Source organism: Pollicipes pollicipes, unplaced genomic scaffold (assembly GCF_011947565.3).
Source record: "Pollicipes pollicipes isolate AB1234 unplaced genomic scaffold, Ppol_2.1 Scaffold_7261;HRSCAF=8764_pilon_pilon_pilon, whole genome shotgun sequence".
NCBI classification, from domain to species: domain Eukaryota; kingdom Metazoa; phylum Arthropoda; class Thecostraca; order Pollicipedomorpha; family Pollicipedidae; genus Pollicipes; species Pollicipes pollicipes.
The window spans coordinates 34,574,121-34,601,637 of NW_023597054.1; the positions used below are offsets into that span (position 1 = coordinate 34,574,121).

Below are 27,517 nucleotides of genomic sequence, written 5' to 3' on the forward strand. Positions count from 1 at the left end.
TATATTGACAATGTTCTTGGTGCGCTACGAATACACTCCTAGGCCTGTCCAGAAACAAAATGCATCACTTGCAGCTGAAAAAATGCTTTGATTGCGGCGTTTCAAACCGGACAGCGTAAAATTGCCTGCCCTAAAAATATATCTGTTTGGCGGACTGGAGACGGCGGGACGGTCGGTGTTTGGACGGGCGGGGCACGACGGGTGCCTGTCGACTGGTAAAGGTGGCGGCAGCTGGCGAGGGCTAGGGCCGCCGGTCGATGGCAGTCGGCCCTGAGAGGCCACTTGGGCCGCCGCGCCTGGGATCATGGCCGCCGCCCCGAGCGCCCTGGTCATCAACTGTAGCCAGCTGTTGCGGACCAAGACCGCTCAGGCGTCGAATAGCGCTGTGCTGCCACCGATCTGTCCGTGCTCATTACACCGTCAGCGTGTCTGCGATAATGTTGCCTCGTGGGCCGTCAAGCACGTCCGTGGCTTCCACCCTAGCACGACGCTGCGGCTTTTCCGCCGCCGGGTGCCAAATGTCAGCAGCACGCCATATGACACGTGTGTAGCCGACGGCAGCATGGGCGGGCGGCAACAGTGTTGGGCAGCCAGGTCCGTTCCGAGAACCGCTCCCCCGCTCGTCCGTCCGCGTAACGGTGTCAGTGCTGCCACCTGTCGGCCGTCACGGTCCCTACTCCCGCCGGCTGGGCTTCTTCACCAACGGACGTGCCTACAGAGCGGAGCTTCACGCTCCGATGCGTGGCTGGCAGCGCGCCAACTAGGCTGCATGGCCGTATCTGTCGTCGACTTCAAATTAGCGGAGCCTCGGAAGTTATACTGGCTTCTGGGAGTTGGTTGCTCACGCATAGTTTGGCGAGAATGATTTTGCCATTTTTAGCTCGCTAACTAACAGGATACGTTTTTCATTTCGTGATATATATATGTGTATATATATATATTTACACATTTATTTTTGGCAGCCCTGAACCATGTGAACTAGTGTGAGCTCAGTTCCCCATGTGAGAATACCATGTACCGGCCATGGCGCCATGGATCTGTCGCTGCCCTCGCTTCTCCTTTGCTTTTGGGAGGTAAATACGAATGTCAGCTTAAGTCGCGGCGACCAATTTGCCACAGCTTAAAATTGAATTGGCATCATAAAAATGAATGTGAAGTATAATAATTAGTCCTTAGTAAATAACAAAGCTAAAAAGTCTAAAATAGGTAACCGAACAAGATATTTCTATTCTCAGCTTCTTCAGGACTAAAAAGCAGACGTCGGCAAATCAACAGCGTTTTTGAAAAATTGGTCGCACGTTTGGGATGGATATCGTTATTGACGCTCTTTGTTGGCCATTTTCCTCCAAAATGAACAAAAGCTGCATACTATGCTTCACTCTTTATTTTGGATTGGTTCGTTACACGTCGTATGTCAGGTAATTACTCATTCATGTATCCGCCAGACACTACGACCTGCACGTTGAAGCTAGGCTGAGACATTCCCCGCGGGACTCCGCTGGCGCTCAGCTGCCCTCCCCTCGCCGTGCGCCATACGGTGGCGGGCGGCGCCGTGCCGGCCTGCGCACGCACGTGCGTCGCGGCGCCGGTGGAGGAAGGCCACCGCTCGTCGGCCGGCCTCGGGGCGCCAAGGTCCCGGCGGCGGCCGGCGGCGCGCGCGCGTGCCTCGGGCGCCCCGCTGACCTTGCCAGGTGGCGCGCTGCGATCGGCGGCGGCCGGCGCGGCGTATCCCTGGGCAGCGGCCTTCGGACGGCGCTTCCTGCCCGGCGTGGGGCGGGCCGGCCGGCCGGCTGTCGCCCCCGCCGCTCGCCTGCCGCGCTTCTTCCGCGCAGGCGGATGGCGCGTGCCCGGAGAGGACGGTCTCCGATCCCGGCCCCGCTCCCACCCCCCGTCACAGCCGCTCCCTGGCCGGGCAGGGTGTGACGCACTGACTTGTTCACGGGGACTCGGGGGGCCCAGGCTCCCACAGGCGTCGCGTGCAGACGGAGCACCATCAGACCGCAAAGCGCGGATTGGCATGCATAGCGGATAACGTAACGAAATTATCATGTTGGGAATCAGTTTGTGGGGACCGGTCGAACACGGACTAACAGCTGCCGTCCAAACCCTGCTGGCGTGGAATTCCCTAAGCCGCTTGCCCCGTGAAATGCGATCGATGGTGTGCGGTGACGTGCTAACATTGATGTGGGCCCAAGCCGGCACACGGTACTTCTGTGAAACACCTTTATAGTGGTCTGGTCGTATTGGAGAGCTAAGTATCATCGCTGGATGCTGACGGGTAATGGGCGCGATGCCTGGAGGTGGCAGTGGTGCGTGTGGTGGCCGCTGCCTGGAGTGGCAGTAGTGTGTGTGGTGGCCGATGCCTGGAGGTGGCAGGAGTGTGTGTGTGGTGGCCGATGCCTGGAGAGGTGGCAGTAGTGTGTGCGGTGACCGCTGCTGGCGCGCCCAGACCCACGCTCTGCCTCCGCGCTCAGACCAGGCAGCGGCCGGCCTCTGCTCGACAAGGGCACGCGGCGCATTCGGCCGACTGGGTCACCGTGGACTCGCATGGGGTGAATCCGGGTACGGATGGGCCGCGTCACAGGAAGGCGCACGTGGCGTGGACTGTGTGAGACGGACTGGCGGTCGGATCACGGTGGGCTGGTGGATGACGGGCTCCGAGCTGCTTCCGTCCTCTTCCTTCCGTCCTCCTCTCATTCCGGTGCAGTTGAGTGTGTCGTATAGCGCACAGCACACGCTTGCTTCTATCCACACTGAAAGCCTGGACACAACCTCGTCCGAACGCTCGTTCGACTAGAGGTTGCGTACAGAGCCGGCGCGTTGGCCATGGCGTCGATAATGCGCGCGGCCCGTCTCACTTTCGATGACACACATGACCTGTCGCACCATGCTCAGTGTCTGTGACCGACATGGCCTGCGTAAGCATACACGTGGTCTTTGTCGTTGTCAGTGGTCTTGATAACGCACCACGTTGTCTTGGCACCGCCTCCGACCGGCGTCGCGGTCTTGATAGCGCACTCGGTCCGTGTCATCGTCTTGATAACAGACCCGGTTCCGTGCCGGTACCCACACGGCTGCTGTCGCCACCCACGCGCTAACGGGCCGACCACTTTAGCGCGCAAACAAAAAGCTATCCATCTGTGGCGCTGGCCGGCCGCGCCGCCGCGACGGCCGGCGTAAACAATGGAAAGTAGGCCGTCCGCGCGCAATGCCCAGCTCGCATGCGGGCGATACGTCGGCACCAGCGGCAGCCGGGCCCGCACGCCGGCTGTACCCCGGTCAAGGGGCACGAGTGGGTGGCCCTGCTCGGCCGGTTTCCCGACTCGGTCCCAGGTCCCGGTCCCAGGTCCGGGTCTCGGTTCATGTCCAGGTCCATGTTCAGATCCAGGTCTAGGTCCCGGTCCCGGTCCCGGTCCCGGTCCAGGTACAGGCCTAGGCCCAGGCCCAGACCCAGGTCCAGGTCCAGGTCCAGGTCCAGGTCCAGGTCCAGGTCCAGGTCCCGGTCCCGGTTCCGGTCCCGGTCCCGGTCCCAGTCCCGGTCCCAGTCCCTTGACGTGAGCAGGCGGTCCTGTCGTTCCTCGTCCCGGTCCCGTCCCAAGTTGCAGCTCCAGTTCCAGGCCCGCACGCACAGCGCGGGCGCCTGCCACGGAGCTGGCGTGGGTATGACTGTCGTGGTTTCTGAAGAAGCCGGTCGGTCGGCGCCAGCGTGGGGCCGTCGATGACGACCGTGCGTGAATACGACGTGTTGACAAGAGTCGAACAGGGTCGCACGGGCTTTGTATGGTGACACGCCGTGGCTGCGGCCGTGGGCTTACGAAATATGGCATGCTAAGACGTGCCTGGTGTGTGGGGTCCCTCTATGGTGGGATGTGATGCTATTTGGGCTCATAGGCGCTTCGACAGCCCTGGTCATGTTGTGCCCATGCCAGGCTGGCGGGATGTGATGTGCACTGTGTGTGTGTAGCCTCGGGTATGATGGTGTGGTGGTATGATGACGGCCGTCTGTGTGACTGCCGTATGATGACGGCTGTCACACTGCTGGGTGGGATGCGGTGTCTGACCCGGCTGCGGTCTGTTGACCCGGCAGATGGTTGGCAGCCGCCGCCGCTCTACCCCCGCTGCCGTTGTTGCCATTTGGCTGCGGCTCGCTTTGTTTCACCCATAAATAGTTGGGCTCATGTGCATGACGTCAGTGGCTCGATGGTGAGCGCCAGAAGTGGGTTAACGAGTCTGGTGCGCGCGGTGCGAGCCCAGCCCTTCCGGCGCCGCCGCCGGACCGTCCGGGGGCGCCAGTGACGTCGCATCACGGCCGCATCGGCGAGCGCCGCCGGGCATGGTGCGTAACATCACCTCCGGCTCGGCTAGACGTGTGAGGCGAGAGACGCCCGGAGACGCGTCTCGTACGTGACGTGCAGGGCGGGCCGGTGTCCGTCCTGCCCGCGCATGTGGAAACGGCGGAGGCAGATACACGAGACCGACCAACAGGCGATTTGTGAGCGGCGGTTGAAGCGAATCCAAAAAACAACGTTCGTGGCGTGAGATCCAGGCCGTCGTTTCGCCTATCGCCAAGGCCGGTCTTGCCGAACTGCCGTATTTCATCGCGGGTGAGTCACGGGCTGTGACGTCACGCCAGTTTGGCGCTGCATCCTGCGGCATCACTTTCACTGCCGCCGGCCCTCGGCCCGGCTCAGTCGGCGCTGACATTGCGTGCGCAGCTGCCCTGCAGCTGTGGGACCGCCATCGGCCAACATGGAGACCAACTTTGGGGCCGCCGGGGGCCGGATAGGTGCGGTGGCGGCATGGGTAGGATCCTCGCTGCGAAAATTTCGCCAGTGGGGCCGAGTGCTGCGCGTTGTTTATGTCCGCTGTTCAGCAAATGTGGACATTGTTTTGCTCCGGCGAATGTGGCTGTTATGCAGCTAAACATGGAACTGCTGCGGCCAATATTGTGGCGATCCATCACGCCTCGGATGGAGTGGAAGAACGGAACAGTAGCAATCAACAGCCAGCGAAGACGGACGGCCATGGATATGCAGCGCTTCGAGGATTACGCCTACGCCTTGGAGTAAATAACACACTGTAAGCACACTGTAGCACACTGCGGCTTGCTGTTCGTCCCGAGAGAGGCTTCGCTCATGCAATTGCTGTCAGTACATGAGATTCATGAGGTCCGAACGCAGCGCGGTCGGTGACGTTCCCGCTGACCTCCACGGTTTTCGGGCGATATGTGGCGAGCGTCGGTGACCTCCGTGTTTTTTACGCGATATGCGACGCAGTCGGTGACGTTCCTGGTGACCCCCACGGTTTTCGGGCAATGTGCGGCGCGCGACGGTGACCTCCGTGGTCTTTGGGCGATACGCGACGCGGTTGGTGACGTTCCCGGTGACCTTCGCGGTCTTCGGGCGATATGCGGCACGCGGCGCCCCTCTGCAGGCCGTGCTTGGAACGCTTTAGGGGCCGGGCCCTGCTGGCTGCCGTGATTTTCCGCTGCGGGGCCTCGCTTCGAGTTCAGCTCACGTCCGGGGCGGGCGGGTCAGAGCGAATCTGCGGCGAGCGCGGCCGCCGGCCCGGGGCTGACCACGGTCGGCGGGCGTCGGGCGGAGACGGCTGTGATGCTCAGGGTGGTCGTGCCGCAACCAACAGCAATGCGCGTGTGGCCGTTAGCTGCTGAATATCAGACAGCCCTTTCGGGTATTTCCTCGAAGGCTTGCTGGAGTCGTGCTCGATGTTGAACAAATATCCAGAAAGTTCTCCGGACAGCATTTTCCGTGACGTGGATAAACTCGGTCCGTTTGCTGCAGCGCTGGCCTGCAGGGTTTGTCGCCACTGTTTTCGTTCTCTCGCACCTGGCTATCAGCGATCATCGGAGCTGATACGGCCCGCTCCGTGCCGCCCGGTGTTTCCGCGGAGCGCACCGGCGACCGGGCCGGCTTTCGGAGTTCAACGACCGCCGCCGCCGCCGGACGGGCTGGATGTGCAGCACGCGCGTGCAGGGCCCAGCTCAGCACGTCTTGGACGGAATTCCGAACGGACGGCGTCACACGAACGCCAGAACGGAGCGTTGGCCTCACGGGGGCTAATCCCGCCGTCGTCCCCAGCCCTGCTCCCGCCGTCGTCCCCAGCCCCGCTTACCGCCGCGCGACACCTCCTGAACCCTCCGGCTCGGGGTCAGTAGTCGAAGCGTAGGTGTGATCCGGCGAGGAAAATCGGCCCGTTGCCAAGCCAAACGCAGCTGTCGGGCGACGGGCGCGTCGGGCCGAGTTTTGTCGCGTCGCAGGCTAACGGACTCAACAGATGGATGGAGCTGCTGGGCTGCTGCAGCCGCGGTCGGGCCGCGAGCCTGCCAGCCTCCTCCCCGGAGGTGGCGCTGACTGAGAGTCGGGTGGTTTTGTGATGGTCCCTGTCACGACAGAAAAGTGGCGCGGTTAGTCAGGTCGTGGTGGTGGCCCTTTTGTAACGAAAGGTGACTGGACTGGCTGTACATTGTGAGATGATTTTTGCGTCGTGTGTTCACGATGTAATGCTTAGAGCAACGTCCGTACCCATTTCAGAAGAAGGCATACATGCATAACCAGCTTCCTTTGTATTAAGGGAGCGGTGCATATTATTTCGTAGTTTCAGACGAACATGAATTTCACGGTCCAGTGTTTTGCGTTTACGCCACCTTCTCCTGTGTTTGCTCAAGCAGTTGCTGCCCCTAGTCTCAGTCGCACATGTCGGATGGCAAAGTTGTCTGCGCATCCAGCCTGCGCAGGGAATCGAATGAACTCTGCGGCTGAAGAGGACGAACGGAGGGGAGGGGGGGGGGGGGGGCGACGTGCGGCGCGGCTGTCGCAGATTACCGAGGCGGAACTTGCACAAAGTGGGGGGTGGGGTAGGGTATTTGTGTGCAGGGCGCAGAGCATTGAAGTCTTGGGTTCCTTGCAGAATGCCAGAGTCCGACGTGTAATGGAGTCCTGGACACAAGCGATGCTTTCCGCTGGGGCTGCAAAAGAGCTCGCACAGCACGCACAGAGGCGTGGCTTTTCGTTTGCATGATGGCTCGAGCGGAGACGCAGCGTCCTGTGGGCGCAGCACCCCCCGGTGGCGCCGGGCGGTCGGTCGGTCGGCCCGGAGCGGTGGTGGGGCCGGATCGGCGGCCCCGGAGACGCCAGGAGGAGCCGCCGCCGCCGTCCCGCCTGGCCGCGTCGCCGCCCGGACCGCCGCCGCCGCTGGCGATCTTGATGACCCGGACGGCCGGACCCGCCGCTGGCAGGCGGCCAGACTGGGCCGCGGACCGTGCCGCCAGCAGACGTTGTCGGGCGCCGGCGCCACCACGTCTTCGGGCACCGCCCGGTGCTGGGAGGTGTCGTCGGGCCTGACGACCCGCTGAAGTTAGTTAACCCGTGGCGGTTATCATGAACGCTTTTTCAAGAGTATAGGCAGGGTTTTAGGGACTTCGGCAAAGTCCAGGTTTTGCTCCAGGTGATAGCTGTGCGACGGGATTGTGTCCACGAGTTGTAGAGGTAAAATTATTTACAAAACACGTGTGGCACCAGGAGTCCGATTTTCAAAATAGGTACAGCAGGAATAGGCATTGCCAGGGATGCTTTGTTGTGCGATATCAGCGGCTTAACATTCGACACTGCCCCTTTGCCCAGACGACAACGATTCAGCAGCTTGTTGCGTCTCCGACTGCGCCGGCTGCAGAGCGCTGCAGTTCGGCCAGACGGACTGGCGTCCGCGTGCTGCCGGCTCATGACCCGCCAGCCGGGCCGCTTCCGGGAGCGTGCGTCTGGCCACCGGTTTGTACTCGACAGGGGCAAGGGGGGGGGGGGGGCTGCGTTGGCCCCGGCTCAAGTGTCCGCCGGCGCTGGCGTATTATTGGACCGGCGTCCCGTGTCCGAGCAAGGTCGTTGCCCCTGCGCGTCGGATTGACCGGCGGTCCAGGGGTGTGCGACCAACCTGTTCCAAAGAGCACAGGCGTCGGACGCTGGCGGTGCCTTTCGGCCGTGGCCCCCTGCACCCTCGAATTGGCGCCGCGACCGTGCCTGCCGTGGCGGCTGCTAACCGTGCCTTGTGTCGTTTTTCGAGACTGCGCCAGAGAGCTGGTTGTCGCTTCTTTGTTTTCCGGTGTATGGAGAGCGATTTGCCGCGCTAGCCTGGTGCCGTTACGCCGGGGTTAAAAACCCGTTACGCGTCGCGTTCCGACCGGTGCCGCACGGACAGCTCCTGCCATCTGTGGGTGGTGGAACGCACTACCACTCGCCGCGCTGCGCACTGGGTCACTGGGCCCGTGACGTCACGGGCTTCAGTCGTGGTGACGTCACCAACCTCAAGCGGCGGCAGGTGGCCGGCGGCGGCGGACTGGGCCAGTGTCTCACCGGTGCGCCATCTGGTGCACCTGCCGCGGTATCCCAGCGGTCCCGGTCCCGGTCCCGGTCCCGGTCCCGGTCCCGGTTCCGGTTCCGGTTCCGGTTTCGGTTTCGGTCTCGGCTGGACCATTTGTCCCCCGGCGCAGGTCGCGGGTCGTAGGGCGCGCCGCTGACCCAGATGATGCGGGCGCTGGATTATCGAACTAACCTATTTGGAGGACTTCGTCAGCGATGGATTTACACCGCCAGCCTACATGTCCCAGAAACAATAAAGGCGATAATGGAGTGTTGTTGGTGTGGCAGCGTGCAATCAGGATCACCATTCAGACATAGATTTCTCTGATTGAGCCATAGACACGACAACCTCTTTTACATGAACTCTGTCTGGCCAGCGCTTGTAAGCCTGACATCACACGGAGTGTGTTTTTCTCGACGTCCGTGCCATCACCGCGCCCCATTCCGCTATTCCCCCCCCCCCCTCCCCCACCAGCAGCCTCACCTGACCCGCCGTTGCCCACCGGCAGCCGTCAAGTTCGGTCGCATGTCCAAGAAGCAGCGGGAGAAGGTGGAGGACGAGGTGCGCTTCTACCGCGGTAAGATGGTGTTGGCGGCTGAGGGCTCGTCGCCCGACTCGTCCGTCTACCCGGACGGCCACCAGATGCCGTCGTCGTCGCAGGACCCCATCGGAGCGTACAGCAACTATCAACCGTGAGACGGACGCTTCCGATGCTTTCTTGGCGGTGGTGGTTTTCGTTTTTTAAGTGCTCCACAATTTGTCTATGCCAGCGTGTTTTAGGAACGTTGGTGCATCAAGTCCGTAAGATGAAAATGGTTACAATGTTTTCATGTGGCTTGATTCATTCTGTCTGTGGGGCATCCGGCAAACCGCTTGCGGGAAAATTATTCATAATGGTGTAGCTGCTGCCTATAAAAGTAGACATTCGTCGTGCTTTGTGTGTCGTCCCGCTTAACACGCTGCTCGGCTTCCAGTGGTGGCTTTCGTTTTAAGTGCTTAGCGATTTATCGATGTCATCGTGTTTTTTAGGGGGGGGGGGGGAGGGTATTGGGGTTTGGGGCTCTGGTGCATCAAATCCGTAAGAAAGCACTGGATGCAATGTTTTGATGTGGCTTGGCTTATATAGCCCGGCATATAGAAAGTATGTAGAGTACCGGCAAACCGCCTACTGGAAAAGGATTCAAAATGGCCGCGAATGCTCGCCGGCAGAAGATAACGTCATGCATGGTGTATGTCGGCTGACGCTTGGCGGCACGGTCGTGGTGGCGTCGGCCGGTGTTGCGCCGTGTGTCGGGGTGAGCGTGCAGTGTGTCGGCGTGAGCGTGCCGCGTGTCGGCGTGAGCGTGCCGCGTGTCGGCGTGAGCGTGCAGTGTGTCGGCGTGAGCGTGCCGCGTGTCGGCGTGAGGGCGCCGCGCCGACAGTCCGCTGACAGTCGTTCGTGCGCGCCCGGCGCCAGGTACACGGGCCCCAGCGAGCTGTCGGGCCAGTACCAGCCCAGCGGCTACCCGTCGCCGTTCCCGTTCTCGATGGACGACGGCGTCGACTCGACCACGCCCTCCTGGCAGTCGCCGATCGAGGCCATGTCGAGCAGCCAGCAGCTGCCCGGCGCCGGCCTCATAGGCGCATTCGCCGGCTCAGGTACGGCGCGCGGCGGCTGGTGACGGCGGAGCCCCCCCCCCCCCCTTCCCCCTCCCGTGCGGATCGGGCGACCCCTCCGGCCGCTGCCGAAGCCGACTGCGACGTTGTGAGATGGGAATCGTGGTGCGTACTCTTCTATGTCTGTCCTGTCTAACTGTGATGCATGCGAGTTGGTGAGGGGACATTTTTATGTTTCAAATAAGAAGGTGATGGCGACCTTTCAAATCCAACGCTTCATCTTGAGATATTTCACTGTATATAGTAAGCTCCTATTCAAGTTAAAGCTTCAGTAAGTTTACATTCAAGCGGAGTGGTTTGCCCTGCTCCGAATAACAATGTCATGCTAGACACATGTGACATAAAGATCCACAAAACAGCTTCATGGCCTGATCTTCATCCACTTCTTGTGTCACAATAGCCTGCCCAGCAAGCTCTTCATTAAAGCTATCGCCTCTCGCCACCCTCGGCTAGTCGCAGTGGCCGATGGTGCCTTCGCATGCTGTCTGATTTCTAGCGCATCTGCCCTTTACCAGGCCGGACTCAGGCACAACAGCAGCAGCAGCAGCAGCAGCAGCAGCAGCAGCATCAACAACAACAGCAGCAGCAACAGCAACAGCAGCAGCAGCAGCATCAGCTACACCAACAGCAGCAACAGCAGCAACAGCAGCAGCAGCAGCAGCAGCAGCAGCAGCAGGCTCTGTGTCAGCAGCAAGGTCCATCGCTGCAGCCGCCTGAAGCACAGATCCCGCGAGTTCATAGAATAACAGACTCAATGATCAAGGAGGAGATGGAGGGCGGAGGCAGCGGTGGCGGCAGCTGTCTCAGTCCACTGGGCAGCTATACCGCCGTGGACAGCACTGACGAGCGGCAGCGGAACGCCTGCTCCACCCCCACTCCTAGCCTCCCCCCGACCGACCGGCCGCCCGGTACGTCTGGCCAGCGGGCGGAGCACTCGGCGCCGCGGCAGGCTCAGCCACGGCGCCCATTTCTCGGCCGACCGCGCCCACTGGCGTCGGGTTGCACCGTACACTAGCCAGATTGAGCGATTTGTGAGCGCTCTTGGTCATGCCCGTCCTATTTGGCGAGTGGCCCCGCCCGGTCTCGCAGTGTGATAACATCGGCCCGCGGTAGTAACCCATTGAGGTTGGCGGTCTGCCAGCTCCCCGCTTACCGTTTTGTGCAATCGAGCCGGAGAGGCGGTCCTGACACGGCTACTTATGCCGCCGCCCCCACCCCCAGCCCCCACCCACCCGCCAGTGACTCCACCGAAATCTTCTGTTCGCCTGCTGTCGGTGATGGGTTTGACAGTCCTTGGCACTGTTTATGGAATATGATAGAAAGGTTCTTCTCTCACTGTCGCGTCTTTCTTAGCACTTTCCAAACAAACTTTACCACTGGAGGCTCCCATTGCTTCGAGCGGCGAAGGGGCCGCCTTTTGCCACCTCTGTCCCTCTGTCGGCTTGCACTGTCCGGCCCCACCGTTCATGACGCCCGTCTCGTCCGCCGCGTTCTGCGCCGCCCGGTAAGCGATGACGTGGGGCGCGTCTCTGTGTGTGAGTGTTCGGTCAGTAGCTTCGTCTGACTCACGCCCTGGGATGAGTTCGGCCAGCAGTGTCGTCGGCGGCCGAACCGTGACGCACCTCCGTCGACAGATCCGTCCCGCCTTTCGTACCTGCTGGCCGAGACGGTGACCGAAGCGCACAGGAAAACGCTGCTCTTCTCGAGCGAGTACATCCAGGACATGCTCAGGAAGCCCCAGGATCTCATTAAACTCTCCTACTTCAGTAAACTGGTGAGTCGCGGCGCCGTTGTCGGTGGCGGAGAAGGCGGGGGTCGCCAGGTCGGCGCCGTTGTCGGTGGCGGGGAAGGCGGGGATCGCCAGGTCGGCGCCGTTGTCGGTGGCGGGGAAGGCGGGGATCGCCAGGTCGGCGCCGTTGTCGGTTGCGGGGAAAGCGGGGATCGCCAGGTCGGCGCCGTTGTCGGTGGCGGGGAAGGCGGGGATCGCCAAAGCGGCGCCGTTGTCGGTGGCGGGGAAGGAAGGGATCGCCAGGTCGATGGTTGGATAGAAGGCTCGACCAACCGGAACGAAGTGATTTTGGATGATGGTGATGGATGATTGTGTAGGGCTGCAAAACTCTTCCGAATATTTGCGACAACGCTGTTGATATAAAGAAGGCTGATTGAGCGGTAGAACCGGCTGAATGCATCTAAAGTCTGATGAGTGAAAGAGCAAGCGAGAGGCATGCCGGCGATCCATGTGGCCTACGTCGTCCGCATGTGATCCACGTGGCGTACGTCGTCCGTATGTGATCCACGTGGCGTACGTCGTCCGCATGTGATCCACGTGGCGTACGTCGTCCGCGTGTGATCGAGTGGCATGCGTGCGTGAGGACCCCGTGCCGTGCTGCCGTGAGGTGTGGAACCAGGCGCCAGCCGGGTTGTGACGCTGTGATCGGTTGCAGAGTCACGAGGACCTGATGATGGACGCTGCCCAGAAGGTCACCTCCCAAATCCAGAACATCATCGAGTTCGCGAAAGCGCTGCCGGGCTTCATGGACTACCCGGAGACGGACAAGATCACCCTCTTGAAAGCAGGTTCGCGTCCCTCTGGGAAGTAGTGCACGGGCAGGGTCCGTTCCGTGAAGTGATAGGGCTTATTGTGCTACCTTATTGCCACGTATGCCACCCATTCGATACGGTGTCACTGTCCCTTCCCTGTAGTATTTGCCTGAACGCGGTGTACCTCAGGGTACATCTTGCCTTCCTCGACTTACATTAGTGACCCATGACCGTCCTCGTGTGGTGTGAGCGCTGAGGCGTGAGGCATGAATAGCGAATGCATCCTCCGTCACAGCTCTGAGCAAAAATCAGCATAGACGTGCCCAACTTCATTACTTTGTGCATCAACCTCTACTCATCACTAGGCGTTGGAATCGTCACTCCATATAGTGTCGAGCTTTAACCACACAGTGTATCCACACTGGCATCGAAATACTGAATGGCCTCGTGAAAGGGCTGTAGCCTCGGCTCTGGTTCGCACCAACGCCCGACTGCGGCGGCCCCCAGCCCCCACCGCTGCGTGCCGCGGCGCGTGATCTATGGGCTCCGTCGTGGAGAGCCGACCACCTCGGCCGCCGTCGCTGCCCCCGAAAAATGGCGCTGCGTGGTGACGAATGACTGGACTCCGATCGCTGCCGATCAGACGTCGCGGCAATCAGCGCCGCTGACAGTTTGGGGACGAGCTATTTTATTATGACGAAGTTATGATCGCTGAATGGAGCTCATCCGTTGTGATGTCGGATGAGATGTTTTATTGCGCTTGTGTTGAGAGCGCAGTTGTGTTAACGTGCTTTAGGCGCTGGGAAAGAGTCATAGCGTGAAAGATATGCGGGGATAGAAAATGTATTATTTTCTCAAAATTGGAAACTGACTGACAATATGAACTGACGTGCACATCACAGCGAAGTGTGCCCTGGATTACGAAGCCCACCGGCGTGTCCGATAGGCCCTGTGTCTAGCAGGCTGGCGCGCCTCTGACCGCGCGTGCTGCGCTTTCAGGCGCGTTCGAGCTGACTGTGCTGCGGATGTCGCGGTACTTCGACCCGGCCCAGTCGGTCGTGCTGTACGGCGACACGGTGATGCGGATGGACTTCTTCCTGTCGGGCGACACGATGGAGATGAAGCTGGTGACGGAGGTGTTCGAGTTGGCGCGCGCGCTGGCCGAGCTGAAGCTGACGGAGACGGAGCTGGCGCTGTTCTCCGCCTTCTGCCTGGTCTCGCCAGGTGGGGTCCGCTCGCTGCGCTGCCCGTCCTCCCTCCCTCCCTTCGAAGTCTGCCGGACGACGCGCCGACTGCTGCTGGCACCCAGCGTCCTGTCGGCCCGTTTTAGCCGTGGCATGCATCTGGGGACGCTTTTGCGTTGGAAAGTGTGTGCCATTTCAATCATGCCGACGCACGCCATTGAACTATGACTTGTTACATGAGCATGCGGGTCGGACCTACTGTGCACAGGGTTGCACGTCGACCATCCCTGCCCCGTTCTGTGAGGTTGTGACGTACAGGTATGTCGGGGAGACATTGGCCGAGTAAATTTGCTCCGTTCGAATAGCTTGTTTAGTACGACAACGTCAGTGAAGCGCCCTGGCGCTTCCACTGGCTGATAAATGTTTACCACGGCGTCGAGCCGTGTCCGCTGACTGTGTCCGTTGGTCGTTTGTGTCCGCTGTTCTTGTCCGCTGACTGCGTCTTCTGACTGTGTCCGTTGTTTGTTTCTGTCCACCGTTCGTGTCCGCTGACTGTGTCCGTTGTTCGTTTATGTCCGCTGTTCTTGTCCGCCGACTGTGTCCGCTGTTCGTGTCCGCTGACCGTGTCCACCGTCCGCCAGATCGGCCCGGCCTGTCCTGCCTGGACAGTGTGCAGCACCTGAATCAGGAGCTGCTGAAGGCGCTTCGCATCATGCTGGAGCGCTCGCACCCGACGCCGGTCAAGGGCGACGTATCCGCCTACCAGCTGCTGGTGTCGAAGGTCCCCAGTCTCAGGTGCGTCGGTTGGCAGGTCACGAGCGCAGACGTGGGACACCGCCGCCAACACTGACAGGAAACTGGCTGTGTAATGGGGAAGCGGCGTGAGGCGAGCTTTTGCTTCTGCAGTTGGCTGTCCCGTTGGTTTTCTGGTCATTTGAGGTACGCTGCAGATGCTGATGAATATCACGCAAGTTAATGAATGGGCGTCGGTGCACGCTGGTTGTTTCCATATGTTGGCTGCCAGATTGCAGGTGCCGCCTGGTCACCCGTTCATGATGTGCTCGATCGTTCTAGGGAGATTTCGTCCACCTACTTTGAAGTGATCGCAAACTTCAAGCGGCTGGCGCCTCACCTGGAGTTTCCGGCCCTTCACAAAGAGCTGTTCTCAGTCGTCAGCTGAACGAAAGGTAGCCGACGCGCTCGGTGCCGGCCGCGTGCCGGCCGCTGGCGCTCTGTCCCCGGTGACGGTCTGACCGCCGCCAGCTCAGGCGCCCGCCCCACACCACGGGCCTCCATAATGCTGCCTTCCCTGGACCAGCGCTCTGGCGGCGGGGCCGGGGGCCGCCCGCCCGCCGGCTGGCTGCCGCGGTGGCTGGCACCGACATCTACCTGCATGATTGCAATCAACTCAGGCTTTCTCATGGCGTTGGAACTAAGGTACGGGGCTGCATAATAGAGCAGCGGGGCGGCGCCGCGTCCGGTCCGCGGGGCAGGACGGGCGGACGAGACCCGCCGCAGTCGGGCCCAGGCCTGGCTTATTTTCCACGCGCTGTGGCGGACGTGAGCGTACGTGCGTGTACAGAGTGAGTAGCGTAGTGCAGAGGCCTCCAGTGTCGCGCTGTCGCGCGCCAGGGTGGGTGGCTGAGCCTGTCCCCATCCCCCTACCCCTCCCCACCTCTGTCGGGTATGGGCTGGTCCGGTCGGTCGGTGAGGTCCCACCTGTCAGAGGTGTGTCGGTCGGTCCGATCGGTCGGTGAGGCCCCACCTGCCAGAGGTGTGTCGGCTGGGCCGGTCGGTCGGCGAGGCCCCACCTGTCAGAGGTGTGTCGGTCGGTCCGGTCGGTCGGTGAGGCCCCACCTGTCAGAGGCGTGTCGGCTGGGCCGGTCGGCCGGTGAGGCCCCACCTGTCTGAGGTGTGTCGGCTGGGCCGGTCGGTCGGTGAGGCCCCACCTGTCAGAGGTGTGTCGGCTGGGCCGGTCGGTCGGTGAGGCCCCACCTGTCAAGAGGTGTGTCGGCTGTATTCGGTGCGGTGCGGAAAGAAGTGGACGGCTGTCGGTGTTGTAATAGGGCTCGGTAAGAAGCTTTTATTGACAATGGGATGGGTTTAAGACTGGTTCTAGGCGAATTAATCTAGAACCGCCTGTGAGTAAATACTGTGTAATGCTGATTTGTGCCCTGCGAACGGTTCTAGTTGACTGCAATCAATAACGCGTCATGGCTACCTGTCGCTTTTTACGGTAAATGAACAGCAGCATATTGTGTTTCATTGCTGGCTTGATCAATTTCATGGCATAATCCGTGGAAAGATCGCGTTTGATATGAATATGCCGACACGACCGCTTTCGGTCGTCGGACGCGCATAGCATGAGTCTTTAGTCTGAGGTGACAATGAATTTCTACTTCCTGCCTTGTGCAGGATCTTAGAGCATGTATTCAAATTTTGGCACCTCCAAGCTATATCCACACCTGTGTCATCGCCGAGGTACTCGCTCGACATGTAGGTGTCTGAACGTTGTAAATATTCGTTTGCGAGGTTTGTGAGCCGTGTTCGATCACGCCTGTGTCGGTGAGCGATGGCGGGGCGCGGTCTCCGGGCGGCCGGGCGGCGCGAGCGGCGGGCCGAGCAGCGCCCTCCGAACACTGCCGGCCGCCGGCGCCACCCACACAAGCTGTGCGACTCGAATGTGATACTGGTGTGACCTGCTGGTGTTTGTCACTGCACTGACCTGGGCAGGAGTTTAGTAGTTATTTAACTTTGAAAATAGTACAAAATTTGGCCCGGGCTTAGCGCTAGCGCGGCGGACTGGCTCTGTCGGTGGCTGAATATGCGCGTGCGTGCGTACGGGGCGCTGATGAGCACGAACGTCCGGCGTTGGTGTGTGCTGGGTCATACCATCAATAACGATTGTCCATGTGCGACCATGAGACAGCGTTGGCGTGCGGTGCGCATGAGCGCGCTAAAATAAGACTACCGATTGTTGGTGCTTTGCGATCGAAGCTGTTCTGTTGGTGGTGTGTTTGGATGCGTGTGTGCGTGTGCCTTATTTGCGCCGGCCGGGCGCCCTTCTGTGTGGCTCGGGGCGGGCGCGGCCGGACCTGCAGCCGCGCCTGTCTGTCAGCCGCAGCTGGGTGGGGGAACGGCACGCCCACCAGCCAGTGCCGCCCCTCAGGTCAGGTCAGGTCAGGTCAGGGCGGCTCAGAGCTGGGTCCCGCCGTCTGGTAAGGCAGGTCGGGTTGGCGTCGGCCCCGGTCGCTTCAGCTCTTCTCGGTGAGCTGAGCTCCGCGACATCGCTAGGTCAGGAGGTTCTCTAAATCCGTTGTTAATATTGGTGTCGTGCGGATGCTGCCCGTTTGTGACGATTGTGCGGCCCGGTTAGTTTTTTACCGTTACGTGCAATGTTTATGCGTTTTGTATATGAGTTGTCCGATGTGCGATAGTACAGCGTACAAGGTCGAATAAAATAGGATTGTACTTTACTAAACCGCTTCTTTCCTTCGAGGTGATGGGTGCACGGCTGTCCCCGTCTTCACCGCTCCCCGCTGGTGGTGGCTCACTCGCTCTCCCTCTGTCCCGTGGCGTCCGGCGGGCGCGCCCCAGCGCCTCCCGGACCGTCACGGCTCGCACGACTAACACCGGTCGGTGGCGCCGCCGGTCTGGCCCCGCCCCGGCCGCCGCGTCACCGGCCGCGCACAAACACCACCGCACGCCCCCCGGCGCCGCTCAGGCCCGCTGCCCGCCCCGCGTGAGTATCGCCCCCGGCGTCGGAAGGCCTGGACGAACGCCCCGCGGGGTGTCAGCGCTGACGTAGTGCGCACCGCCAGCCTGCGTCGCGATGCGGGTGACGGCACCTGTCAAAAATGAGTTTCGTTCCCTTTCTCGTGGCATATGCTTTCCGAAGTTGTGTGCGCTTTTCGCAGTGGACACCGTCGATGCCCATGGCAAACGGCGATTTGAGAATGTCCATCCTCAGCTGTGTTGAAGGGGCGACTGGCCTGCGCGTTATGGACATGGCTGTCGCGGGCAGCGGGAGAGTGATCGCCTTGGGCACTGCGGTGCGACTGTCGCCGGTTCCGTGGACAGCACTGTCGCAGTGACCTCGGCCGCCGCGGGCGCCGTGACCTGGCCGTCGTGAGCTGCGCACGCCGCGGCTGACCGCCTGGTGCCACGCCCGGCTGAATGGCGTCCGACCGTTTCAGTGTGCGGCTGCACTGTGCGGCTGTGTTTCAGTGTGCGGCTGTGTTTCAGTGTGCGGCTGCACCGGCGCCGTAGGAACGCGAAACCCACCGGTGGCTCGACGCCGCCGCCGCCACGCTTAAACCCGGCGATCGCCGGCTCCTCGGTGAAACAGGGGCCTATGCGAGGATCTGACGGCCTCCAGAGGGCCCCGAAGGCCCCGGCAGCCGACGCGGGCTCTGCAGTCCCGGGCGGGTGGAGGCCGCTCGCGCCTCTGGCGGCGATTAGACGGACTATTTATTGACGTGTGTGTGTGTTGTACATTTATACATAAAAGTAGTACGCTGTACGCTGGTGTCGGGTGGTCCGTGTTGTGCGCGCGTGCCGCGAGGGACGGCGACTCGTTCTGTTTGTTGGCGCCCGTCACCCTGCGAGGGCTCGTGCCTCTGTACAGAGACGGGGGCAAGCCGTACTTCCGCACCCTGGCGGCAGGAGCCGCAATCACTGTTGACGAAGACGTGGCGTCGATGCGTGCGCATAATGTCACAAACAAGTTACCTTTAGTGACTGAGCTGTAAAAATACCGGTACATCTGTCATTGTTATTGTTAAAAGTACAAATTGTTTAGCCATGCTATCAAATGGCATGGCCGCCCTGCCGTTCCCGGCCGCTCCGAAATGGGGCTAAAAATTACATTGAAAGCTGTCCCGTGCGACGATTGTAAACGGTTTTGCCTCGCGTGTCCTGAGCTGCGTGTGCTGGGTGTTGTCACATGGTATGGAATGTGCAGGTGTATCATTGTCTACATTTGTAAGCTGTGTCATGTCGGCATGAACGTTCGAGTCTTGCGCCTTGTTCGTCATTCTCATATCGCTTCATGTTCCGGGCGCTCCTGGTAGGCTGCTCGCACGCAGAGGACAATGCCAGATGTCTCGTTTTATGGTATGACTACCGAGCTGTCTCCCGTCGCAGCAAGCGTAGCAGCATTTCTTAAAAGAATCGGTATTTTGTAAGCGCTACATTTGACAAGCTTTTGTGCGAAGTAACAGATGAATGAATATACGGATCACAAAATATGTTTCAGTGATGTGGGCAGTGTCATGCTACCAGCGAATAGAGGAAAGGTATGAAACAAAGGTACGAGTATTTGACGAAGCCATACATCTCTGAGACGCTTTCTTAGGCACCACAAATATTGAATGAGCAAATTACGTTGACCTAAGGTCAGGAATGAAGGTCAGACCAAGGTCACAACCTACCTGATTTATTACTCTATGGCTTTCTCTATGGGATGGCTTGTGGTGCTCATTTCGAATTTATTGACGGCAGGAACCGCATCATACATCCTCCATTGACTTCTTAGAGGTCAGAAAAGGTCATTGACCTAAGATACCCTGGGTCGAAATTTGGTTTTAGGAACATGCTGCCTGGCGTAATCTTTGTTGCTTATTCAAATGCAAAACTCAGAGCAGTCTTTTATGATTTTCGTCACCATGACCTTTGAAAGGTCAAACAAGGTCACTGACCTCAAATGGGCTTTTGACCTTTTGCTTAGAAAGAGTTGCCTAGGTTCTGGGGGCACTTTGGAGACCAACCTGGAAATCGACTTTGTTTAACCTTTTTGACCTGAAGGTCATAACCTAGGAAGCTCAAACTTTGACCTAAGTAAGTTCACGTACAGGTCAAAATACTATGTAAATGTTGTGTCTAGCTTTCTTAGTTCTCGAGATCTCATGGGGGTTAAATTCACCCCCTACCCGAGCGAAGGGCCGGCCACCCGGACGCGTGTTAAATTTTAAAGACACTACCGGCATGGGCGGCGACGTGTGGAACCCGACAGCCGTAATTTGGTAACGGGGTCAGCAATAGCCGAGTGGGTACGTGCGGTGTCCAGTTAAAACAATGGAGGTACGAGAGCAACCCAACATCGATCGTGATTTCCCGCCAGGTACCGTACCCATTAGCGTTTTTGGAGTCAGTCTGTAATGAGTAGGTTCTGTCGATGGGCTGGGACTCGTTCGTAACTAATATACAGGTGCCTTAGGAGCATGGAAGTTAGGTCGATTTTTCTTCACAAAACTAGAGACAACTTTCCGATGCTTTCTTCATTTCCTTTGCTTTCCATTTATTTCAGCGCCGCTTCTTGGTGAGGTTCAGACAAATTTTCGCTTTCTGAGAGTTGACTGCTGTGTGGAGTCTGCGCAAAACAACACGATAGTCATGAATAACATGCGCATTGTTCTCTTCATTTCAAAGTTATTTTTTTCGTTTCCATGCGCAACAGACGCACCATGGGACAGGACGGAGTTGCGAGTGCAGGTAGCAGCGCCGACGAACACTTGTTCTAGAAGGCCTTCCGCTCGATGTTTGAACTTTCCTAAGGAAGCTAGATTAAACAGCACAAGTATTGCCATGCTAAAATATAAGAAATCTGCCATGAACATTTGAGTAGTCTTCTGACATTTGCCCTTGAATTCGGTATTGAATGTCGATTTCGGCAGGCCAGGAGTTACAATAGGACGGACGCTAGCTTATGCACTTAAAGTGCTGCTGATTGCGGAAGTGTCCGTAAGTCTAATGCTGATTTCTGAAGTGTTTTTCATTCCAACGCTAATTGACCGAATGCCGTTTAGTCAAACGCTTATGCATCGGAATGCTGTTAACAGGTTGTATGCAGGGACTCTTTCTTAAAGTGGTACTGGCTGTCAAGGCTTAAAATGCTTCAGGTATCTTTCGTTTGAGTTTGCTACTCATATTCGTTTCGATAAACCCATGTAGCCGAAATATAAATGCATCTGTCAGTTATTTCTTCCGATTATTCTGCGATGAATTTGGCCAGCGGTGCTGTCTTATCTATAAAAATAATGTTCCATGCCCAATTGTTAACACTGAATGCAATAAAGGCGACGATTTTGGGCTCGCGTGCCTGTTTGGTTCCTGGCTTCACACGAAATATTACTAGTTGACCTGATGGAATCAAAGCTGATATTATTGCTTTCCTCAGGTCTATCAGGTCTACGTCTATTTAGTTGCAATTTTTTGCCTTGTTGCTGTCCCACTTTGGGGTCAAATAGCGCGGGTGATCCTCTTCATTCCGTTCTGTTTAAGCGTTGTTTAAAATATCCATGCATATAACTTTTTTAATGGACAGAAACACAAATATGCATCCCTCTAGCATCATTCCGGGCTCCATGGTTCCTTCATGTCCTTGCCAGCATTGGTTAAGCTCCCACAAGGGCCAGTAAATGCAGAACGTACTTTATGGGGTGCCCCTTATGGCCTACAGGTGTTATCACGTAATATCAATTTAACCTGTTTTTTCATATTTTTACAAAACGAATTCGGCTCTCTGACCATTTGACGCAGTTGCATGTGTTTAAATGTCGCTCGTCTATTTCTCGTTTCGACAAAAAGGCAGCGGTTAACACGCGCCCGGGTGACCCTTCGGTCGGGTGGGGGTCGATTTGACCAGATCTAGAGACACCAATTCACAGGGTGTGTTGACCTGTATTTGAACTCACTTAGGTCAAAGTTTGAGGTTCCTAGGTCATAGCCTTCGGGTCAAATGAGGTCAAGCAAGGTCAAATTCCAGGTTGGTCTCCAAAGGGCCCTAGAACCTAGATAACTGTTTTAAGCAAAAGTTCACATGCTCGTTTAGGGTCAGTGACCTTGTTTGACCCCTTTAATGTCATGGTGACGAAAATCATAAAAGACTGCCTTGAGTTTTGCATTTGAATAAGCGACAAGGATTACACTAGGCAGTATACTCTTAAAACAGATTGTTGACCTGGTTCATTTTAGGTCAGTGGCCTGTTCTGATCCTTAAGAAATTCATGGAAGGTATACAATGTGGTGCCTGTTTTCAATATATTCGAAACGTGCACCAGAAACCAGCCCATACAGCAAGTCCTAGCGCAAACAAAACAGGCTGGTTTTGACCTTGGTCTGACCTTCTTTTCTGACCCCAGGCATTCTGACATATGTTTAGTACGCACTTTGTCTTTTAGCTGTCTTTATCATGGCAAAAACATGGCGGAAAAGGCAATCCGGTTTTCAGGTTAGGCAAAAAAGCATTCGACTAAGCACCATTCGGAAATGTATTTCGAACCGAGTTCCACGCCATTTGACCATAGGTTTTATATTCCACGTTGACCCTGAAAGGTCAGAACTGTAAGGTGTCCGCTGGTTTGAGTTGGCTCGAATTAGAACCTTGTCAGCCATCCGTAATCATCCCAGGGTTATGTGATGAAGGAAAATAGGTAGTAGTTGGCAAGACTGCAGGTACCGCGGAGTTCTCCGCCGAGAACTGTAACTGACCCTTGGTTTGACTTTGAAGGCTGATATTGTAAAACAGAATCAGATCCAGTGCTATCGTGCCGAATTTAACCATATAAGACGTTCATATATCTTGTTCACGCATGTTCGCATATGACATTTACATGTGGAGTTAATACAGACGATCACATACAAGCTGAATTCGGACTTGTCGCCAAATGAATCCCTTAATAAATTGCTGGTTTCCCGCACTTACCAGTGGCGCTCTCGCCCTGCTTTTAGTTCTGGCGCCACTGATTGCACTTGCATTGAATTCTCAGTAACCGGCACTACGATTCTTGGTTTGTTGTGCCGTTGTGTTTTCCTGAAATCCTTAAATGCAGGCATGCAAGGGGCCGCATGAAAAGGATCTACACCTAATGCAGTGCGAAAAATATGGTTGCAGCTGATAAAAAGGGTTAATATATAACTTGCTACGTCCGAATAGAAGTTATCTTCCAAACGAATTGAATGGACTTGATGCGTTTCAACTGCATTGCAGCCAGGGGTGTAAATTTTTGTAAATGATTGAGGGGGCGATCCGAAGGTCGGGCAACCTGCCCCCCCCCCCCCATTTTTTCTCACCGGATTTAGCCCATCAGATAAAAGCAGTCTATGTTTTTAATCTTTGTATAATTTATAAGTCTTTAATTTCAGCAGTATAGAAGTCATGCCGGGTTGGATCCAGGGAGCAGGCGCTGGATGCACGCATCTCTTCTGATCAGCACATGAAGGCACCCCTTTAGAGGCCACCTTAGGGCACCGATGGCGTTCTTCTATGGCGATCATGGGAGGTGGCACGCATTTTGGTTGTGGGGTACGGGGACGGGGTTAGCCATGAAGGACTTAGGTCATCCCCATATTCCAGAGCTTTTCACTTTTACCTCACAAATCACTGCGCGTCTTATGGCGCTAGGTATGTGAAATTTATTGCGTCGTTTATCCGCTCAGTTGTTACGATTTATATCTTGTGGTGGGAGCAGCCATGACTTTTGTTTTGAGAGTGGTACGAGACACCACCACGCAGAAAGATAAAATAAGATAATCTTTGCGTTATGATCATCTTTTCACCGAGTTTTTTAGCATTTCAGCCACAGCCGAAAGCATTGGGGGGGGGGGGGGCAAGCCAACATTGGGGGAGGCCCAACTCAACATTAGGGGGCCAGGGCCCTCACAAAAGAATGCAAATGAACATCCGTGATTGCAGCACTAAACTGATGACGTCACAGCACGTCGCGGTCCGTCGTCGCCCACGTCCATGTGGCTTGGTAGCATAATATGGGCCATTGCGTGGCAGGTAAAGACTGGCATACAAGCTAACACACTATCCCAACGTAATGAGATGGAGCCTTGGCTCATGCGCGCTAAATGCCAGTTACATCAGCACTGAGGTCAATATGATGCGCGCATGGAAAATGACAAGGGAAAATGACAAGAAAATGACAAAATGTAACTGACCCTTGGTTTGACTTTGAAGGCTGATATTGTAAAACAGAATCAGATCCAGTGCTATCGTGCCGAATTTAACCATATAAGACGTTCATATATCTTGTTCACGCATGTTCGCATATGACATTTACACATGGAGTTAATGCAGACGATCACACACAAGCTGAATTCGGACTCGTCGCCGAATGAATCCCTCAATAAATCGCTAGTTTCCCGCACTTACCAGTGGCGCTCTCGCCCTGCTTTTAGTTCTGGCGCCACCGATTGCACCTGCATTGAATTCTGACAGATACAGCATTATGAGTCGAGTGAGCACAGACTGAGATTCGAGCTCATGGCTGTGAAAGGAAGAATAGACCACAGTCTCATGGCATTTGCAAATAAGGTCTGAAGCACGACCTGCCTCATGTGTCCTGTTTTCGGTGTAATTTAATGTATCAGAATACTTTTGATTATTGTTTTTTGAATTGTAGGTGTGATGTTTGCCATGTGGTCCCTATACTTGGAACCTGGGTACCCTACCAGAAACAATGCTAACATGACAACCCTAGTTTTGATATCTGGAATTTGGAAAGTTGTCAATGTGGCGCCAATTAAGTTTTCAGTGCCTGCATGCAGATGCCTGGCGGTACATATAACACAATATAATAGAATTCTGACTTTTTGTTGCTGAAAGCTGCATGAATCTGCGCTCCGCGGTTGCCGATATTTTAGCTTCCAGAAAGCATAACGGCATAGCCGGTTCAGGCCTGGCCGGACCGTCGAATTAAAGATGTTCTCCTAGGTTGACTAAGGCTCAATCGTTTTGTGTCCTCACTCGTTACAAGTGAAATGCATACATGGCTCGCCCACCGTGTCTGGTATCGTTTACTTTGCCATCAAGTTTGTACCAATTTGTATGAAATGCAGTTCACTGGTCGTCAGGTTGTGGTTAGAGTTCTCAAAATATCATCAATATATGTATATTTTACGATATTTCACGGTCATGAGCAACGAATACATTCAAAAACGTATAGCAACATTTTTACGCACAGACCTCATGATATAAATGGCACCACATATCATTATGTACATACAAGGCCCGGTGTGTCGGCTGCGGATGGACGCAAGGTAAATGGTAGTCGGCCATGGAGGCACATCACCGCATGGCGGTGCCGTCACCATGCGGGCCCGCTGCCGACCCATCAGCGGGTGGGACGGCCAGTTGCCGGCTCTGCGCTGCTACTACCGCTGCAGCTGGCTGATGCCGCGCATCTCTATTACATGAAATTTACCCGTAGACAGATAAGGAACGTGATGTTTGGCTTCGCTCGCGCCTCCGATGGCATCATCAACCAATCCAATTAGCTATAAGTAGGACTTTGTTACATCTCGCCCCGCTCGCTCGCCGGCAGAAACCCCACGCCTGCCTTCCCGCCCCCTCCCCCCTCCCCCCTCTCTGTGTGTCTGTCTCTGTTTCGCTCGAGCTCACTCCCCAGTCTCTGCTGGCGACCTGCTGGCCCCTCCGCCGCGGTTGGCGGCGCGCCTCTTCCAGCGGCGGCGGCGGCTCTAGATGAGCTGGGCGTCCTCCTCGCTGGAACTGCGTGCGATCGCCTGGTACCGGTCGGCCGCCAGCAGGTCCGACTCGTCGTCGCTGACCTCGTACCAGGGCCGATCATCCCGGCGGCGGCGCAGCTTCTTGTCGACACCCTGCGGCGACGGAGGCGGCGCCGGTCACGGCCAGTCGCCGCGCCGGTTGCATAGTGGCGCACTCACACCGCAGCACACTCACACAGCAACACAGCCACACGATGGAACAGTTGCATCGACGCACAGTCGCATCGCGGTGCAGTCGTATGGTGGCACAGTTATACAGTGGAACAGTCCCACAGTAGTGCGGTCACACCGCGGCACAGTCACACGGCGATTCAGTCACACCGCCGCGCAGTCACATCGTCGCACAGTCAGGCTGATGCGCAGTCGCACAGTAGCACAGTCATACAGTGGCACCGCCTCACAGCGCCACAGCCATGTCCCCGCAGTCACACCACTGCACATTCACACCGCTGCACAGGCACACCACCCCACATTCACACCACCTCACATTCACACCACTATACAGTCACAACACCGCATAGTCACACCACCGCACAGTCACACCACTGCACATTCACACCACCCCACATTCACACCACCTCACATTCACACCACTATACAGTCACAACACCGCAGTCACACCACCGCGCAGTCACACCACCCCACATTCACACCACCGCACATTCACACCACCGCACATTCACACCGCCACAGAGTCACACCACCGCACAGTCACCCCAGCGCACAGTCACGCCGTCGCACAGTCACACCACGGTTTGATGACACAGGCACAGTTACACAGGAGCATGGCCGCACAACGGTACAGCGCCAGTCACTGCGGTAGTGTTCGTCGATCGACGCCAGCCACACAGCAGCACGAGTACATGGCGGTATGGTGGCACCGTCAACCAGCAGCACAGTATACGCGCAGTAAAGCAGTGGCCCAGTTAATGAAGGCGGTGGCACAGTGGGATAGCGGCGCAGTAGTATGACGATGCGTCCTGAACTGGCGTGAGTTTAGATCACACGCGGTGCCATGGGTCAGGTTACATGTGCCAGCAACGGTCACTTCGGCTACCCACCCTCCGTTATGAGCGAGCGCGCTGAATCCTCAACTAAGTGGCCATTTCACTGTATGTGACGTATGCAGCGGCATGTGAGGCCGCATGTGACGTGTTTGACCGCATGTGTGACTGCATGTGAATATTTGAGTGTGTGTCACGAAAATCTAGACCAAACAAATAAAAGTTGTTTGGTGCGATAGCGAGGATCATTATTCACATAGATAAGACAGTAGTAATGGCCTTATTGTTTGGAGAAAGACCAGGAGAATGGAGACATAGTTGAGTTGATATTTCGGCAACATGCCTTTAGCGAAACAATAGCAGAAGCTATCGTTTCGGTAAAGGCAAATATCAACCCAACCATATTTGGATTTTCCTAGCTTTTCTCCGAGGAATGATACTATTACTATTGTCTTAGCTATGCAAACAAATCACATTTCACGTCCCATGTGAGTGCAAAAGGCTCTGCTCACACATGATGCGCTACAGCTGCAGGAATCTCCATATTCACAAGCACTGACAAAAAGGTCCGCACAGGATAAATGGAGTTGTTGAACACAGTAGTAAATATATCATACTTGCACAGTTTGGTTACACGCACTAGCGTAAAAAGCTCTAATTGCACCCGGTGATAAAGCTTCTAAGCGAGAGCATTAGTCGCACAACAGCACAGAATAGACGCACGATCGTCAGTGACACGATTGACACGTGACCTGACGCAGCGACACCGTTACTTGGCGAAACAATCAACGACACGAGTCCCGGTCACACATAGTGCAGTCGTCGGTCAGTTCCCGACACACCGAGGTACCGGGTCCGAGGTCCGGCCCTACGCAGGTTCAAGTCCTAGACGCCCAGTCACATGCATGCGCAGAATCGGTGTCCATGTGCGTTTCAGTGGGCAACTTTATGGCAGTGAGCTGGTCACACAGGAGTAGATCGTCATGGATGTACACAGAGGCAAATCCTCGCAGCTATACTACGCAACAGTCATACAGATGCCACAGATGTCACCAGTCGCACATGTGGTCCGCCACACACGGTAGCACCCCATCCAGGTGAGGTGCACAGACACACCATCCCGGTCACTCAGCGGCACACGAAGCAGGCCACACACAAAAGCACGTGGTCACCGTCATACAGAGTGGGAAAGAAGCGAACGAGAGGGCCCAGCCTCACAGCTGCGGGGAG

At 56.8% G+C, this 27,517-nt stretch overlaps 1 protein-coding gene across 3 annotated transcripts in view; it reads left to right on the plus strand.

Moving 5' to 3' along the window:
• Window positions 1-19,000, plus strand: part of LOC119112755 (putative nuclear hormone receptor HR3) — a 39,057-nt gene extending 20,057 nt beyond the window's left edge. For 2 of the 3 annotated variants that reach the window (XM_037237034.1, XM_037237035.1), the window contains 7 exons: window positions 8,879-9,062; window positions 9,827-10,008; window positions 11,661-11,800; window positions 12,471-12,603; window positions 13,567-13,791; window positions 14,393-14,546; window positions 14,826-14,931. In XM_037237034.1, the coding sequence (XP_037092929.1) occupies window positions 8,879-9,062; window positions 9,827-10,008; window positions 11,661-11,800; window positions 12,471-12,603; window positions 13,567-13,791; window positions 14,393-14,546; window positions 14,826-14,931 (1,124 nt within the window). Of the gene's footprint in view, window positions 1-8,878; window positions 9,063-9,826; window positions 10,009-11,660; window positions 11,801-12,470; window positions 12,604-13,566; window positions 13,792-14,392; window positions 14,547-14,825; window positions 14,939-17,996 lie in introns of those variants that run through there. The other variant, XM_037237033.1, reaches the window with a different exon arrangement.
• Window positions 19,001-27,517: the final 8,517 nt, after the last annotated feature.